General features: G+C 41.4%; 1 protein-coding gene across 1 annotated transcript in view; it reads left to right on the top strand.

Annotated features, from left to right (window-relative positions):
* The window catches only part of usp31 (ubiquitin specific peptidase 31), a 139,441-nt gene extending 124,639 nt beyond the window's left edge, over positions 1-14,802 (top strand). Inside the window, exons 15-16 of the mRNA XM_043711666.2 lie at positions 5,757-5,912; positions 8,579-14,802. Of these exons, the coding sequence (XP_043567601.1) occupies positions 5,757-5,912; positions 8,579-10,089 (1,667 nt within the window). The 3' untranslated portion in view covers positions 10,090-14,802. The remainder of the gene's footprint in view (positions 1-5,756; positions 5,913-8,578) is intronic.
* The last annotated feature ends 4,725 nt before the right edge of the window (positions 14,803-19,527 follow it).

The raw sequence follows: 19,527 nt of genomic DNA on the forward strand, positions 1-19,527 counted from the left end.
TTAGCCTGCTGGACACACTTTTCCTCATTCCTGAAGAAGGGCTCATGCCCGAAACGTCGATTCTCCTGCTGCTGGATGCTGCCTGACCTGCTGCGCTTTTCCAGCAACACATTTTCAGCTATGTGCGACTTCAGACCCACAGCCACGTGGCTGACTCATAACTCCCCTCTGGGCATTTATGGATAGGCAAAAGTTGCCAGCCAAAGCAATAAGGCCTGGATCTTGTAAATTAATGATTTAAAAGAGAGAAGCTTAATGTGGTGGGAATAAGGTTGCAGAGGTTTGTTTGAACCAGTCTCTGTGCTTATGGAGGCTTCCTTTCAGAACCTTTTTGGAGGAAACATGATCAATAACAACCAGATGGAATGTTGAAACGAGCTGGCAAAAGAAGTTTCAGAAAAGAAACGTGACTCTTACAGCAGTTTCTTCAGATTTCTATAAAAATGTTATCCAAAAATTTTTTCAACCTTTTATTTCACAAGATACTTTCAGTAACAATCCCCAAATGCAAGTCACATCCTTGGTGTTGTCACCAATTAATGGCAGGGAGATGAAGATTTTCGTCATCCCTGACAGCAAAAGAAATCACTTATCTCTGTTCAGTTCTCCAAGGGCCATTGTGGAGTGATGAGGGATTAGTGCCTTCACTGTACAGTTTACTGCCAATAAGCTATTAAGTTGGAAAGTATAAAAATATCAAAAAACTCTACAAAAAAAACCATAAAATATAAAACCTCCACAAAAAGTCATAAAACTACAAAAACTCTGTGGGATTGGTCTCCCAGAAAATAAAGTGTTTCCTGCAACACTTCAGATGATCCCCTTTATCTAAGATAAAGATCTCACAGCACCAGGTTATAATCCAACAGGTGTTTTTGGAAGTACAAACTTTCAGACCGCTGCTCCTTCGTTAGGTAGCCAGTTTTTCTAACCCTTTTTCTAACCATATTCCGACGGGTCCTTTGGTTCCCTCGCTCAGCTGACACCCTTTTGCACTTGGTGAAGCACAGTAACTCTCCAACTCAGATTGGTGAAGCACAGTAACCCTCCAACTCAGATTCTCCCTCTTGACCTGTCCTACTTGTCCATTTTTCTTCCCACCTACCTGCTCCACATTTCCCACCGACCTATCACCATCCCACCTACCTTGCCCCGCGCCCCCCCACCTCCCTTTATTTCTCAGCTGCCTTCCCCCCCTCCAGTGCTGAAGAAGGGTTATGCCTGAAACATTGACTCTCTTGCTCCTTGGATGATGCCTGATTTGCTGTGTTTTGTCCACTGCAACGCATTATCAACTCTGACTCTCCAGCATCTGCAGTCCTCACTTTGTCCTTGATTTTACCTCATTCCAGTTCAGGAACTGAGTGAACAGAGCCATCTGCAGGTAGATTGTGAAATTGCTTGCAACTAACCAAACAAACATGGAAGTCTGTGTTTGTGTTTACCTTGCACATGAGAAAAGATTCTAATTGCATTAATTCACCTTTATCCTAATGTCCTTTTTTTTGCACCGAGCCTATATAGCCTGGAATGTTAACAGTTTCTTACTAACGATTAACCTTGAAAGTGAATTCCAAAGTCTTTCAACTCTGTGTGAAGAGATTTCTCCTGCCCTTTGTTCCAGTCAGTACTGGAAAAAGGTTGCTTTTGTTATCTTTTCATAGATTCACATGATGGAAGTTAAATGATCATTTTAAACACTTCTATTGTTGTCATATTTAAAATAAATCAAACCTTTTGAGTCTTTATTCACAGTTTATACTGATCCAAGACAGCATTCTAATGAGTGTGATTGAAGGAGGGAATCTTTCTCTCATGCAATATAACTTGGAGTATGTGTGCTGGGAATTGTGCAATGATAACAGATCCAAGGAGGCAATTCAGCCAGTCCAACCCGTATTAGTGGAGGTATAAATTAGTTATTCTCCTGTAGCCCTGAATTTTTTTTTCCATTTCAGATATTTCTCACGCTCTCTTTCCAAAATTGCCATTAAAACTGTTTCCACTATTTTTTCAGACAGTGTTTTCCAGATCACAACTATGTACTGCATTTTAAAAAAAAATCCTTATTGCTTCTGGTTCACCACCTCAATTCGATAGGTGTCCTTGTATACCAGACACTGAAATTAAGCTCTGAAGACAAAAAGTACTGGAAATCACAGCGGTCAGGCAGCATTTGTGAAGAGAGAGGAAGCTAACATTTCGAGCCTAGATAGCATACTCTTCATCAGAGCTGAAAGTAAGCATGCAGGTGCAGCAGGCATTGAATACGGCAAATGGTGTGTTGGCTTTCATAATGAGAGGATTTGCATACAGGAGCAGGAATGTCCTGCTGCAATTGTGTAGGACTTGGTGAGATAAACCTGGAGTATAATGTGCAGTTTTGGTTGTCTTATCAGAGACTGGCTATGGAGGCAGGGCAATGAAGGAACTGATTCCTCAGATAATAGGATTGATGTATGAAGAGAGACTTGATTAGTTAGAACTCTATTCACTATAGTTTAGAAGAATTGGGAGAGGATAGAGGATCTCATAGAAACCTATAAAATTCAGGGTAATGCAGAAAGGATGTTCCTGATGACCAGGGAGTCTAGAACCATAGGTCACAGTCTAAGAACTGGGTGGGCCCTTTAGATCTGAAATGAGAAATTTCTTCACCCAGAGAGTAGTGAACCTGTGGAATTCTCTTGCACTGAATGTAGTTGAGGCCAAAACATTGAATGTTACCAAGAGGAGTTAAGAGTTCTTAGAACTAAAGGGATCATAGGGTATGGGGAGAAAGTGTGAACATGGTACTGAGTTAGATGATCAGTCATGATCATATTGACTGGCAGAGCAGTGTTGAAGACTGAATGACATACTTCTGTTCCTATTTTCTATGTTTCTAATTTACATTTGGGCTAAGACCTAACCCAATGTTTTATTGAGATTTAATAATCTGTAATTGGTTCCTCTCTCTAACAATTCCCTTTTAACAGCCTTCTAAAGTTATCCTGCTTTCATCAAAAATTTATAAAAACGTGCCCTGGGGAAAGATTCCCGCTATCCACTCTGAAGGTCCATGCTCACCGGTTTTGGAAATCGCAACTTCAGGAAATAGAGGGATGATACCTAGACTTTAGGGTTAGGTTATAAGGAGAGATTATACAAGTTAGGCCCATTTCTGTCGAATTTGGAAGGTTAGAGGATAATAGCCATCTAGGTTTATTCAATACATTCACATCAGTTGTATGAAGTCTTCAAGATATTAGCGTGAAAATGCAGGGGAGGTAAAAGTAAATTGTTTCCATTGGGAATTCTAGAACCAGGGGGTGTAGTTAGTGTCAAACTGTTCAGGAGAGAAGTTAAAAAGCGCTTTTACACACAGATTGGTAGATGTTTGAAACTTTCTTCAACGCTCAGCAATGGATGCAGGATCAGTTGCTAATTTTAACTCTGAGTTAGATAATTTATTTAAGGAAAGGTATTATGGAATAGGTGTCAAAGGCAGCTGTATTGAGTTAGGCCACACATCAGCGATGATCTCATTGAATGGTGGAACAGGCTTGAGGGGCTGAATGGCAACCTCCTGTTATTATGTTCCTATGAATGTCACACTGAATTCTCTGTTTCTGAGCCCCCATTAAAATTGTATTAGAGTCATAGAAATGTACAGCATGGAAACAAACCCTTTAGAGATGGAAATGTGTTGCTGGAAAAGCGCAGCAGGTCAGGCAGCATCTAGGGAACAGGAGAATCGACGTTTCGGGCATTAGCCCTTCTTCAGGACCCTTTAGGCCAACTCATCCATGCCGACCAGATATCTTAACCTAATTTAGTCCCATATGCCAGCACCTGGCCCATATCCCTCTAAACCCTTCCTACTCATATATCCATCCAGATGCCATTTAAATGTTGTAATTGTACCAACCTCCACCACTTCCTCTGGCAGCTCATTCCATTCACTCATCACCCTCTGCATGAAAAAGTTGCCCCTTAAGTCCCTTTTAAATTTTTCCCCTCTCACCTTAAACCTATGCCGTCTAGTGCTGGACTCCCCCATCCTAGGGAAAAGACCATGTCTATTTACTCTATCCATGCTCTTCATGATTTTATAATCCTGTATAAGGTCACCCCCAGCCTCCACGCTCTAGGGAAACCAGCCCCAGCCTATTCAGCCTCTCACTGTAGATCAAATCCTCCAACTCTGGCAACATTCTTATGAATCTTTTCTGAACCCTTTCAAGTTTCACAACATCCTTCCAATAGGGAGACCAGTATTGCACACAATGTTTTAAAAGTGGCCTAACCAGTATTCTGCACAGCCACAACATGACCTCCCAACTCCTATACTCTTAAACCTATTGTTTAGGATATTTTTACTATTCCTTGTTCTTCCTATCAAAGTGTATTCTTCCTAAACACTCTAATTAAATTTAATTCTGAAGTCTTGCTGCTGCTGTTCACGCTCCAGGGTATCAACATATACAGCCTCTTGAAGCTGGTTGCTATCCTTATCATTCAGTATATTTTTTGCTTTGTATCACCTGCAAATTTTGAATCTTTATCCTGTATACCCGATCTTAGGTAGTTCATATATATCAAAAAGAGTAGAGGCTGCACAACCAGCACATACTCACACAGACCCTCTCTCTCAAGCATACACACACACTCTCACATGCATGCATACTCTGTCACACATTTTCTTTGAAGAGTGCACACACATCCTCTCTCGTACGTGCGTACGCACACGCACGCACACGCACACACACACACACACACAAACACACACAAACACACACACACACACACCCTCTCTCTTTGCCTCACATACACACACATATACATCTATGGGGTGAATTTGCATTTGCAGGTACATTCAGTTTTGTTCAAAAAGCACATATTTTTGTAGACTGTCAGTCAGTGTGGTATTTTATAAATTTCTACTTTGGAAGTAAAACTGTTCTGACTCCAGGTTAAGGCACAGACTCTTAAACAAGGCTTTATACCTAAAATGCATTTTCTGATCTGAAATGTTACCTCTTTTATGCTGATAAAATTTTAAGTTATCTCTGGGCAGAGACTTGAAAGAAATTCTAGGATTTATATATAATTATCAATCGAAACCTGCATCTCCATTCTAACTGATTAAAGACATAACAGCCATCTAGGTTAATTCAATACATTGCATCAGTTGTATGAACCTTTGATCTTATAAATTCAGTGTTCGATGTTTCCTCACTCACTAGCTATGTGAAGGAGGAGTGAGGCTTTGAAAGCTTGTGGTTTCTAATGAACACAGATGTGAAGTACACGTAACAACTGTGCTGTCTAGAGAATCAGCTGTCTTTTTGAAAATGTTTGATTTTGATCATTGCTTTATTTATTCTTTGGGCTGTGGGCATCACTTGCAAGACGAGCATTTGCTGTCTGTGCCTGATTGGCTTCTTGGTCCAGTTCAGAGGGCATTTAAGAGTCAACCATATTATTGTGGGTCTGAAATTAGGTAGGCCGACAGGAAAGGATGGCAGAACTCCTTTTCTAAAGAACAGTAATTTTACAGTGGTCTTTCATAAAATAGTTTATGGTCACAATTGCTGAGACTTTCAGGTTTTACTATTTGAACTGCCATCATGGAATTTGGATCCATTATCTTGAGCGTCTAGATTATTGGATCACTGCATAACATTACATCACCACCATATTACCATGCCCCAGTGCTTGGTTATGTGTAACTATATTATACTCCCTTATTGATGTGTGATAATGTTTTTCAGGCTCTACCAGCTCATCTCTGTGTGAACACTGGATCAATCGCCTCACAGGCAGCAAGCAGCCCAGCATCACTTCCACTGCATCATCACGCCGGACATCTCTTGTCTCACTTTCTGAATCTGTGGAATTTACACAGGACCGAAGCGATCAGGATGATGGTACCGTCTATGTGTATTCCTGTTCTCCTCTTCCCAGCCTGATATTTGCAAGATGTTTAATTTCTAACTATATAAGGAACTGGGTCAAAAAGGAGTGATAGAGGACAAATTTGATTTTCTTTCTTCTTCTCTGTCAAATTCTCAAAGCTCCCCCATAAGTTAAACATCCAAAAAGAGGAATGGCTCTTTCACTAATTGCTTGAGGGAGTGGGATTGTTTAAAATTGATGTGGGCATTAAGGCACATTATTTACTATTATTTGTCATTTGGAACACTTCTTTCACAGACTGTATTTGCTTACGTTTTGATTAATCATGCCTTCTCAAGTTAAGTCTCAATTAATACTGAGTTTTTTAACTTGTGAAGACTGATCACAGGTAGCTGTGGTGTTCATTTTTTATATGTTACAAAGAAAATGCATTTTCAGAAAACTATACTATAGGGTAGCCTTTTCGCACTAAGTTATGGATGATAAACATTGCTTAATTCATGTGATGTTTTCTTGTGTGCGGGATGCAGTACCTGTAATGGCAATTGGGAAAAATTATTCATTAGATATTATGATGATGAGTGGCACTTCTACCTCAGTCCAAAGGTTGTAGGTTCAAGTTCCACTCCAGAACTTGAACACAAGCATCAATACCTGCGTGCCAGTGCAGAACTGAGGAAATGCTACATTGTTGGAAATCTAGCTTTTGAGTGAGACAATAGACCAATGCCTTGCTTGGCCTCCAGGGATATAAATAATCTCATGACATAACTTGCCTCCTCCTTTTTGAAATTATCGCTGATGTTCTTGCCAATTTCCAATTTGTTTTTTCATAGCTGTTAGGAAAAGAAACATTATTATTTGTAGATGTTTCCGATGTGCAAATTGACTGTTAATTTCCTATACTTTTTAATTTGTTCATGGGATGTAGGCATTGCTGGCATTTATTTGCCCTGAAAGGGTGATAGTGAGCAGTCCTCCTGAACTGGTACAGTCCATGGGGCATAGGTACACCCACAGTGCTGTGAGGGAGTTCTAGGATTTTGACCCAGCAGCAGTGTAGGAATTCACAGTCAGGATGGTGTGTGACTTGGAGGAGAACTTGTTGGTGGTTGTGCTGCTTACGCATCTGTTTCCTTTGCCTTCTAGTTGATAGAGATTATAAGTTTGGAAGGTGTGTCAAAGGAGCCTTGCAGTGCATCCTGTAGATGGTATTATACTGTTGTCACTGTACATTGGTGGTAGAGACAGAGAGATTAAATATTAAAGGTTGCAAATGGGGGTACCAATCAAGCAGGCTGCTTACTCTTGGATGGTGTTGAACTTTTTGAATGTTGTTGGAGCTGTGCCCATCCAGGGAAGTAGAGAGTATTCCATTGCACTCCTGATTTGTGCTTTGCAGATGACGTAAAGGCTGTAGAAGTCAGGAGATAAAATTAGTCATTGCAGATTTCCTAACCTCTATCCTGCTCTTGTATCCACAGATTTTCAGTGGTTTGTTTAGTTCAGTTTCTAGTCAATGGGAACCAGGTGGTTGGTTGTTGATGGTTCAGCAATTATATTGCCGAGCAATTGTTCCTAATTGAAGGTGGTCATTGCCTGTTACTTGTGTGACATGAATGCTATTTGTTACGACAGTAACTACACTTAAAATGTAATTCATTGGCTTTAAAGCACGTTCAGCCATCAATGTTCATGCAAGGCACTATACAAATGCAAGTCTTTATTTACCATTTTTTGAAATTTCCAAGACAGAAATTGGGGAGGAAAGATGTACATGTTATAACACCTTTCTCATTCAGTGATCTAGAATGTATTACTTAAAAGCATGGTGGAAGTGGATTCAGCAGCAACTTTCAGCAGGAAATTGGCCAAGTACTATGAGGGGAAAGGTTTGGAGGGCTATTAGAAAAAGCAAGAAATGGAGCTAATTGAATAGTTCTTTCTCATAGTTGGTATAGACAGGATGGGCCAAATGGCTTCCCTCTGTGCACTATTGTTCTATGATTCTTTAATTATGTTGTGTCTGCCAAGTGTCTCAAATAGGTTCTCAGCCAGTAAAGAGTGTTGTACAAATTGCCTCTCCTGTGTCCTACACTGCACACTGAGTTCAGTTCACAATGACAGTCTACAAATAGCAATAAAAAAGCACTAATTTATTTTAGTAAGATGGTTAATGGACAAATGTTGCCAGGACAATGAGGAGAACCCATTCTCTCTCTTTGGATATCTTTGGGTATATTTTTTGATGGCCTGGTTTAATGTCTCATCTGGAAGATGGCATTTCTAACAATGCAACACTCCTTCTGGTCACTGAAGTGTTAATTTGGATAGGTGCTTGAACCTTTAAGTTGGGGTGAGTGGTGATGGGTGCTGTGGGTGAAGGTGTTAAGCCCATGACCTTCTGATTTGGGACAGAGTGCACACTGAACCACCGTGATACCTGAAGCTACTACATGTCAGACAACATTTTCATGATAAAATTTTACTAACAGTACAATTTTAATTCCAAAGCCTAATGACAGAAGATGCTGACTCTGCTTTATGATGTTTGTACCATTGGTGCAGTAAATATGACATCATAAAGACATTTAAAACTCAGGTTTGTGACATGAGGGTTGCTCATGATTGCTATTCAGTTTGAAGGTCAGATTAATTAATTATTTCTGTTGTTCAGGTGGATTTTCTACTCGGCCTTTTGTGAGGAGTGTCCAGCGCCAGAGTTTGTCGTCCAGATCTTCGTTTGCCAGTCCGTTGGTGCTCAATGAGAACGGAATTAAATCTCAGAGGTCGCTATCCAGCAAGCTGCACATGCGGTCCAGTTCTCCTTCACCATTCTCCTTTGATTCTCCAACTCACAGCCCATCTCCAACAGCAGACCTACTGGGGAGGAAGAGCCCCAACCAAAGCAGCTCTTCATTGCCAGTCCAGGGGACTGCTCATGCCGGTCAGACTGGCAGGGCGCCCCTGGCAGTCATGGAAGGCATGGTCCGGGAGGAGGAATTGAGAGTCACAGGAAAGGCAGCTGGACAGAGCCGGCCCACTTTGCCCCTTGATAAAAAGCTGGACCAGTGCGGCAATGATTCAGGAGGATTGGACACTCTGAGCCCTTTACTGGATGCTTTAGACAATAGGAAAAGCACACCTGGCCTCAGCAGCCCTCGCTCTCCAAGTATTAGTGGCGCTTCTTCAGCGGAAGAGCAAAGACAAAGGAAAGGTCTTGCGTCTGGAACAGCGAATGCTGAGAGCCTGCAGAAAAAGACCACTTCTTCCAGAGTGCTTCATGAGCAGGCCAAAGGCTCTTCATCCAGAGCTCAATTAACTTCATCACACAAGAACCCTCCAAAAGCTTCTGTCCCACGCGAAAAGACCGAATCAAAAGCGGGAGCCCGACATTCTTCTTCAAACTCAGTACTCCGAAGGGACACAGCCAAAAGTCAAGAGTCAGCATTGTCAGTGTATCAGCAGAAACCGAAGCTGGTCTTGCCTTCTCCACAGTCTCCTTCACCAACACGGAAAAAGGTGCCAGGAAGGTCCAAGACCTCTGAGGGTCGGTCGAAACGCAGCCCCTCTCCTGAAAAGCGTAGGCTGATGTCATCTTCTAAAGCTAGCAGCACAAGCAGGTTGTCACATGCTAAATCAGGAAGCCGTTTGGAAAACAGGAGATTGAGGAATTCAAGCAGCAGCTCCTCCATGACAGAAGCAAAATCATCCGATACTAGCTCAAGGACTGACTTGAGAAGGGACAGCAGCAAATCAGATGACAAAGGACTGTCTTTCTTTCGGTCTGCCTTGCGGCAGAAAGAGAGTCGGAGGTCAGCTGACTTGGGAAAGAGCAATATTCTTGCTAAGAAATCGGCAGATGGCCCCACCAAAATGGTGACCAAAAAAGTGCCAAGTGAGGGGGCAGTTAAAGAGGGTAGACGGATGACAACAGAACAGCCGCCATCTGCCGCTGCCTCGGCTTTGAACCTGACCAGCAAAACAGCTCCAAGAGGGAAGCTGTCGAGCAAAGACACCAATCCTACCAAACGTCCACTGCTTCCAGCTGCCAAATCCAAGTCGGCGCTGCCAGAGGTGGGGGCTCAGTCTCCAACAAGCAGGAAGAAACCTGCAGAAAAAACATTTAAATCCAGAAAGATTGTCACTAGCGGCATGCAGTCTTCTGTGCGCCATAACAAAAAGTAAACGTGAGAAAAAAAAATCAAAAGGAAAAAATCTCCCCAAAAATGCTAGTCTGGTTTTGTTTCTATGACACTTCCTTCCTTTCTTTCTTTTTTTCTTTCTGACTGACTTTCTCCATTTATTACACCGGCTTTCTGTTGGAGGAAGGTTTTAATTTTTTTGTGGTTCATGTGCCTACATGGGTAGGGAGGATATTGATTTTAAGTGCATTTGTTGTGCCATCAAACCAAATAATGGATATGTGGTATGCAAGGATCATGGAACTTATTTTTTTTCTCCCCAGAGGCTGGTCTTCTCTGTTGGGTTTTAACGCAGCACTTTGTATTGACCTAAAGAATTTTTGTTGGTGAATAACACTATGTACTGTTCAATGAATGGTTTAATTTTAAAGGTTTTTTTTTACAAATGTTCTTTTTAAGACTAACATGACTACTGCATGCTGTAAGGATGCCATCAAATTAGGTAATCAGTTTTATTTTCTCTAATAAGGATTTGTTTGCTTGACACTGTGTTAAATACTGTTTAACAGCAAGCTTCAGGTGAACTCACAAGGAATGAATGTGTGCTGACTGTGTTGCATTGTGGCCACTTTGAAATGATCACAGCTCCTACATCGCAGAAAGAAGGGTGAGAGTGGAAAAGTACAATGAGGTGTAATGCATCTGACATTTTGTTAGCTTGGCAAGTGAGTCTTAGATCAGTTTGTATGTTGTCAGTTGGTTATCAGAAGCTTGGTTATCTGCAGATTAATAGAATTGGGAATTTCAACCAGTGATTGCTCCAGATTCAATAGGTCAAAAGTTTTGATAGCCCCTTGTGTAACTGTTTCAGTTGCATTCACCTGCCAGAAGCACATCACCTGTCTTTCTGCCATTTCATAGCCTGCAGCAACCTATTGGCACCTAGTTGCAAAGGTTTTGCTCTGCTCAATCTTCCAGGGAAACAATTCAGCTCAAATCTTAATCTGAAATAAGTAAATATTAAGCACTGTAAAATATTAGAGTCTGAACTTTGAGATTTGCTGTCCTGGGCAAAGATATCAGAAGCTTGAGGGTTCTGGGGTCACCAGGGTTGAGTTGCCAGAACTTTGTCTCCCTGTTGGAAGGTTCATGGTTACTGAGCACCAAAGATAATCAAATAATAGTTTTTGTTTTGGAATAAGCACATAGCCAACCTGGGTCAGGATAGTGATTAGTGACATTTAGATACTCATTAGTATAGAGGAAAATGCTGCTTTTTGTTTTTTACATTGTGCTTTTGGTTCTATTTCATGACCTTGCATGAATAATTTTAATGATTTATTTCTGATTTCATAGATGCTTATAATACTGAAGGAGGCTGTTTAACACTTTGTGCCTACTAGCTCGTGGAAATAACTATCCAATTTTCCGAATCTTTTCCCCGTAATCCTGCACAGATTTTTCTCTTTCAAGTAATTATCCGATTCCTTTTTGAAAATTTACGGTTGAATTTGCTTCTACTGCCCATGGTCAGGCACTACATTTTAGATTTGGACACTGACATTTCAGGGTTATAAACATTGGTAGATTAATTTTATAGTGTAAACATGTAAACTTATGAATTGTAGGGTTTCGGCAATCAGTACTTTTTGTGAATTTTGCCAGTTACTTAATATTGTTGAGTCTATCATGGATCCTTTTTCTGTTGAATCTTTCCTCATCCCATGTGTAATTTTTGTAATAAGTGGAACAAAAGGTCAGCTCTAAAACTTAATTTGTGATTCCTGTTTTTCAATCTCCTGGCCAGAGATTAAGGCCTCATTTCAAATTATGATAGATTAGGATCCTCTATTTTACACCTGATTACACCAGCTAAACCAAAACATTGCTCTGATTCACTTATATTTGAGTTCTGACTTAGAGGCTTTAATAGAAATAGTGTTTACAGTCAAATCATTGTGAAACTGAGGCTATGCTGTCCAGTTTTATACATTTCATTACTCTTGTCCTCACAAGAGTGTGTGTTTGCAATGTGCTACTATGCTGATATTTGCCTTTTAAAATATTTGAGCTTTTAAGAGCTTTTTCTGAAACAGGATGGGAACTGCATGTGATGTCCTACCCAGGGGAATGGAACAAGTACTCAAAGTAGCTTCTTGAGCTTTGGTTTCATCACCATTTGTAGGTTGCACTCGCTGTACAGAGAAGCCAGAGGCTTTGGCTTTGATTTAATTGTGCAAAACGCCACAACATCAACCATGTGTGTGTCCCACCAACCTAGAGTTAAAGTTTCAGGGAGGGCTGCAGTTATTTAAATTGTGCGACTGGCTATAGATGGAAAGAAATTTTATTTATTATAGTACCGATAATGCTTCATAGCCAGCGCGGTACATTTGAAAAACAGTCACTGTTAAGTAGACAAATGCAACATTGAAGCCAACGGGCCTGAAGGGTTTGTGAGCTGGTGCACTTCTCCAACCAGACCAGCTGTGTGGCATTCTTGCCTCCCCCTCCAAGTCTCAATTGAAAGCTCATCTCGGTTTTCACAGTGCAAGTCTTTAGGGCAACCTTATTGATTAGGTGTTGGGGAGGTGGGTTTTCTGCCCAGGCCAGTAAAGGAGGTGTAATAATTCTGGTACTAATTCACCGAACCCGATTGCACTTTTACTTTAAGTAACTGGAGGTTTCCGCTAAGCTTGCTGTTCCGCCTGTTCGTGCTCTTGTCTGCATGCACTTAACACAATGTATTACTATGCAAGTGCCAGGACCTTGAATGCACTGAGGTACTTTGTAGTAAGTTTATCCCTTAGGGCTTTGAATCGAATGCAAAATTCAAACACTACGGACTTTGGGTTTGTCTGAAACCACTGCTTTGTTTGCACAGTTTGTTTCTCCTTCCTGGGTGTGAGATCAATGCGAGTGCTTGTCGATTAGTTAATTTATAATGCACAAAATCATAAGCTGTAAACATGTAGACTCCAAACTGAAATTCATTCCCTCTTTGTTAATGATGTTCGAAACAAAACAGCATCTCAAGTAAATGTTCCAATTATTCTTCACTGACATTTCTACCGGTTACTGGATTGTAAAATTTCTTGCTTTTCATGCCTTAGTATTGCTCACGATTTCATTAATGGGCAGTGATTTCGCTTATAAAACTCGGACCTTCTGAACGGTTCCAAAACAAGGTTGGGTGGAGGAAAATGAGATTTTAATGACGAATTTTGTAACAATTCGCATGGTGAGGGAGCGGGTACGGGGAGTACAAGCTGTCCCTCGGGAAGATGCAGGGTCCAGGCGGGTTGTGCCAGGTCCCAAGTGAACACTGATGTCGGGACTCGGACTCCCAATGTGGGGGAAGAGGTGTCTTTGTTATACACGAGGGTTGCTGTGACTGTTCACCGACTCAACAGCGGGGAGTGCTTGCGTTACGCCATACTTTACAAAGATGTGAGCAGTTTCAGGTTCATTGCCTGCCGCGGAAGTCTATTTTGCCACTTTCAAATTCACAGGTCTGCTGTATTGCGTAGAGGTGTAGCACAGTGGGTTTAGGTGGACGTTCGTTGATAGCGGAAGGAACACTAAGTTTTTCAGAATAGTACCCAACAAGACCTAGTTATATTGAGGTTTCTTTGTGGCCAGCAAGCCTGTTAAGTATATACTGAGTCGTGTACAAGATTTATAGAGCGAGCATATCTATATCTCTTGTATAAACCAACGTTGCGACTTTATAATGAAATTTAAAGAACCACCCTAAGCATTAATCGGGAGGATTCCCTTTGGTGGGAATACCAGCTGCCTGTGCCTACATTCCTAGGCTGTTATTTACCCACGACACTGTATGAAACCCAAATCAAGACTTGTACATAGCAGTGCTACAGACATTTTGATCCTCGCTACGTTAGCTACTCCCTGGCTGATGTGAATTGGATCAATAAAAAGTGGGTGGTTTTAAATTTTATTATCAGGAATCGACCTGGTCAGCTTCATGGTTTGGAGGTGGCACTAAGTGAGGGTTTTCTCCACTTAGCTTCCAATACCATTTGATTTCATTAAACACTGGAATAAAGGAAGTAACTGGGAGTACGCTGCCTATACTACCCGGGTAACACACTCGTGGATACTGCAGGGAGCACAGAAGTATTTCTGTGGGGCTGGCGAGCTTCTGTGAAGAGGCTTAACCTATTGTAATAACTGCGACTCATTATCCATGGCTCCTGTCCACTCAGGGGTTGCTAGACACAACCAAGTGTCTGAGCCGTCATAACCAGCACTGACTGCTGGTCCCCGCCGGGGTCAGGGAGGTATCTACTACCCCCATCCGAGCCATTGACTGCACTCGGCTCATCCTCCGTAAGGCCACTTGCCCAGAGCTATGCCGGTGACCCCGTAAAGCTTCAGGAACAGCACATCTTCAAAACCAGAACTTAGAAAAATGGAGACATGCGAACAATATTGGCCCAGTTCCCAGACCAATGTGTGGTGAAGCTTTCTCCTTGTAAATTAGATCACCTGTTTGCTGAAACCATGTTTAAGTTATTTTGGGCAGATGCATGAGAATGTGTTGCTGCCTTTCGATAATTTATTTATGTTTTATTAACAGGACGTGTATGCACTTTTTAATATTCAGAGTCTGTATTGTTTTTCTATGTTTTAAATAATGTTTCTTTGAGAACAGTTTGTATAAAGCTCATGTAAGTCAGAATAACCATCAACGAGGGCCAAGTGTAAAAAAATAAAATCAGTGCAACCCTTGTCTTGGGCTCTTCCTGTGTGACTTCTTTCTCCACCACCCGAAGGAAGTGATTTGCTTTGAATACTTTTACCTTCCTCAACCTTAATCCCAGATAAATGAAGTATTTTTTAAAAGAGTTTCTTGTTTTACACGACTTGGCCTCTGCAAAAAAAATGCAGGTGTGTCAGCCGAATTGGGTTTTGTTTCCAATTGGTCGGTCAGGACACGATGGGCCGAATATATAAATTGGGTGATTAAAAGGTGCCGAAGATGTCGTCCTGCTGCCAGCAGAGGGTGGTATGGTACAGGAGAACTTCGAAAGAAGTGCCAGACTTGTAAACAGATCCCACCAAAACTGCAAAAAGACAAATATTGAAAACAATATATTTAAGAAAGTCGTAATATTTTCATGAAGATCTAGACCATCAAACATCTGAGGTGTTTCATACAGACAGTTTGAAATGCTGTGATTGCAACAGCTATTCCATGCATAACAGGATCCTATGAGTAACATTTAAAACAAATCCTCCTTCAGAAGGCATTGACTCTTCATATGAGTAAAATTCAAAGTTAACTTCATGTATAAACTATTGCCACGCATTCGCCCGAGACTGAGTGTCATGGATTTCAACTGTAAAATTCCACTACAAAATCCCAGTGCACTGATTTCGATGTCATTTGGATGAGGTTGCAAACTGAGATCTTTGGCCTTTTAGTTGCACAGCACCGTTTCTGGAAAAGCAGGTGTCTTTGTCCACTTGAGCTGATATTTACCATTCAAACATCACACACTTTGTGCATTAATCTCATCAGTGTGGTAGCTTGCTGTGCAGAAATGGCCTGCTGTTTTCCCCACAGCAGTGATAATATGTGTTGTACTTAACACCCCATAGTGCTTTGCAGGTATTTTTGAGGTTGTGAAGCATATTGTAAAGGTATTGGTCAACTCCGTTTGGAGCTAGCATGACCTGATTTGACAGGTCTTAATCTAATTGCATCCTTGTGTTCATTGGATGATGCTGAAGGGCACAGTGTTGATTAGATTTCCTACAGGCCCTTCGTCCCAACAAGACCACACCAACCCTCTGAAGAGTAATCCACCCAGACTCACTTCTCTACATTTGCCCCTGACTAATGCACCTAACACTATGGGCAGCTTAGCAAGGCCAATTCACCTAACCTGCACATCTTTTGGAATGTGGGAGAAAACTGGAGACCGAGAGGAAACCCACGCAGACGCTGGGAGAATGTGTAAGCTGCACACAGACAGTTGCCCGAGGCAGGAGTTGAACCCAGGTCCCTGGCGCTGTGAGGAAACAGTGTTAACCACTGAGCCACCATGCCACCCCAACAAATAATCTGGACAACATGATTGGAAAATTCGACATTTAGCTTAAAAATTGATGTCATAAACATTTCTGAAACTTACATCACTGTAAAAAGCCTATTAACTCCAATGCATTACTTGTTTATGGAACTTCAGTTATTGCTCATCCCTAATTTGGAAGATGATGGCGAGCTGTTGTCTTGATCCTCTGCAGTCCGTGTGGTGAAAGTACTCTGTAGTATTGATGGGTGAGGGGCTCCAGATATTTTGATCAAATTATGTTACATGTACAATTTAGGATGCAACTTGGAGAGGAACTTGCATAAGGTGGTACTCTTATGCGCCACCTTTCCTTGTCCGCTTAGATTACAGAGATTGTGGTTTTAAGATGTGCTGTCAAACACTTATTTTAAATAACAACATTGCATCTTGTACGTGGTAAAGACAGCAGCCATGGTGTACCAGTGGGGGTGGTTGTCAGGTGGAAGCTACACTGAAGCAGATAAATGAATAAAATTACATCATTACCTGCTTATGCCTTGTAGGTGATGGTTATATTTTGGGGAGTAAGGAGTTCTTCACAATTAAATTCCTGACTTGTGTACTGCTCTTGTAGCTATAGTTAGTTATTGGCTGGTCCAGTTATATTTTTATTTATGGTTAGTAGTAAGTGATGCTGTTAAGTATCAGAGGTTGTGGTTAATCTCTCGTTGAAGATGAACTTTGTCTGGCACAAATATTACCACTTTATGAGCCCAAACCTGAAAGTTGCCCAGCTCTTGCTGCATGCAATCAGTAGATTGATTCATTGTCTGAGGTCTTCCAAATGGAGTTGAACTCTACAATTATCCGTGAACATTTCCCCCTTGTTAATTTATAATGGAGAGAAGATGATTTTTAGATTTAGATTACTTACAGGCCCTTCGGCCCAACAAGTCCACATCGACCCTCTGAAGAGCAACCCCGCCCAGACCCATTCATTACATTCATTGACTTGAAATAGTTAAGGTGGTTGAGAATAGGACATCCGCTTAAGGAACTTCTGCCTGTTTTCTTGTGGCTGAGATGACTGGTATCCAGATTTGTGGTGACTGGAGATGTGTAACAAATAATTGTTTTGTCAGATGTTCTGAAAATTAATTTGTTTTTAAAATGTTGGTTATGTTAAGCAAGTGACAATTTGTCCAAAGCATGAGTGGGACTGTTATGCTCTTAGAGTCATAGAGATGTACAGCATGGAAACAGACCCTTCGGTCCAACCCGTCCATGCCGACCTGATATCCCAACCCAGTCTAGTCCCACCTGCCAGCACCCGGCCCATATCCCTCCAAACCCTTCCTATTCATATACCCATCCAATTGCCTCTTAAATGTTGCAATTGTACCAGCCTCCACCACATCCTCTGGCAGCTCATTCCATACACGTACCACCCTCTGCGTGAAAATGTTGCCCCTTGGGTCTCTTTTATATCTTTCCCCTCTCACCTAAACCTATGCCCTCTAGTTCTGGACTCCCCGACCAGGGAAAAAACTTTGCCTATTTATCCTATCCATGCCCCTCATAATTTTATAAACCTCTATAAGGTCACCCCTCAGCCTCCGATGCTCCAGGGAAAACAGCCCCAGCCTGTTCAGCCGCTCCCTAAAGCTCAGATCCTCCACCCCGGCAACATCCTTGTAAATCTTTTCTGTACCCTTTCAAGTTTCACAACATCTTTCCGATAGGAAGGAGACCAGAATTGCACGCAATATTCCAACAGTGGCCTAACCAATGTCGTACACAGCCGCAACATGACCTCCCAACTCCTGTACTCAATACTCTGACCAATAAAGGAAAGCATACCCAAACGCCTTCTTCACTATCCTACCTACCTGCGACTCCACTTTCAAGGAGCTATGAAACTGCACTCCAAGGTCTCTTTGTTCAGCAACACTCCCTAGGACCTTACCATTAATTCCTTGATGTCGCAAGGAATTAAGGGCTACGGGGAGAATGCGGGTAAGTGGAGTTGAAATGCCCATCAGCCATGATTGAATGGCGGAGTGGACTCGATGGGCCAAATGGCCTTACTTCCGCTCCTATGTCTTATGGTCTTATTAAGTGTATAAGTCCTGCTAAGATTTGCTTTCCCAAAATGCAATACCTCACATTTATCTGAATTAAACTCCATCTGCCACTTCACTGAGGTAGCTCAATAAAAACTTAACCAGAAATTACTAATTAGTTATTGATTACATGGGATAGAAATAGAGAGAGAGGCTGATGATTTTCATTTTCAAATAGGTCTGACCTTAACACTATACCAACAGCTGCTTCACTCTGTGTGTTTGAAATGGGATGCAACCAAAAGAAAATGAAATGTGGATTTACAACAGCACATGTAAACAAAGCTTAGCACTGAGTAGAATAAACTTGACTTGGAAGACCAAGTAACTGTGAATGGGAAAATACATTAATATTTGGACACAAACTGTCTTGCAAACCCAAGGAACTTGACTAGATCAGAAAGATTAACTCTTTCTTGGATGTAGTGCTTACTTCTAATCTGAGCTAAGGGGACTCTATTCACGAACACTCATTGAGTGATAGTTTTATCTGACAGTGAATACCCGATGTTACTATCAGAACCCAGGGGAGCCTGGACAACTGATTATATGGACCAGTTTCAACCTATGATTTTTAGATAATGCTACATTACTGAGCACGGGTTTCTGGACAAAAATGCAAAATAAATGTGAATAGGACTGATCCAGACATCCTGTTGGGACAGCTCTACCAGTTAATAAGATTATGGTTGAGCGATTCTGTCAATTCCATTTTCCTGCCTCACAATCCTCTATATCCACAGTGCCCAAAATCTATTGCCTACATTCTCGAATGTAATTATTAGCTGAGTGTCATCAGTTCTTAGTCTTAGGGAATTCCACCTGTTCACAGTGCTTAATTGAAGACATTTATCATAATCTCAATTCCACGTGACTAACCTTCACCCTGAAACTTTGTCTTGGCTCTAGACTCTCCACCCAACCCGAACAGTTTTTCTGCTATCTATTCTGCTAATGCTGTTTCAATTGTTAATCAAAGCCTTACATTTCTTGAAGGGAAAGTGCATCCTCATTGCTTTGGAGATACCAACTGTGTTTGAGCTGATGAACTGAGTGCACCAATGAGTAGATTTATCTGAGCTATGGTCAAAAATCATACAACACCAGGTTATAGTCCAACAGGTGCATATGGAAGTACAAGCTTTCAGAGCACTGCTCTTTCAGGTAGTTAGTGGATCAGGATTATAGGACACAGAATTTATAGTAAAAGATCAAAGTGTCAAACAACTGATGCAATGTATTGAACAAACCTAGATTGCTGTTAAATCTTTAATCACTTAGAATGGGTTGCAGGTTTTGATTCATTAATATATA

Source organism: Chiloscyllium plagiosum, unplaced genomic scaffold (genome assembly GCF_037043375.1).
Source record: "Chiloscyllium plagiosum isolate Xiang-an unplaced genomic scaffold, Cpla_swu_hap1 HiC_scaffold_20, whole genome shotgun sequence".
Classification (NCBI taxonomy): Eukaryota; Metazoa; Chordata; class Chondrichthyes; order Orectolobiformes; family Hemiscylliidae; genus Chiloscyllium; species Chiloscyllium plagiosum.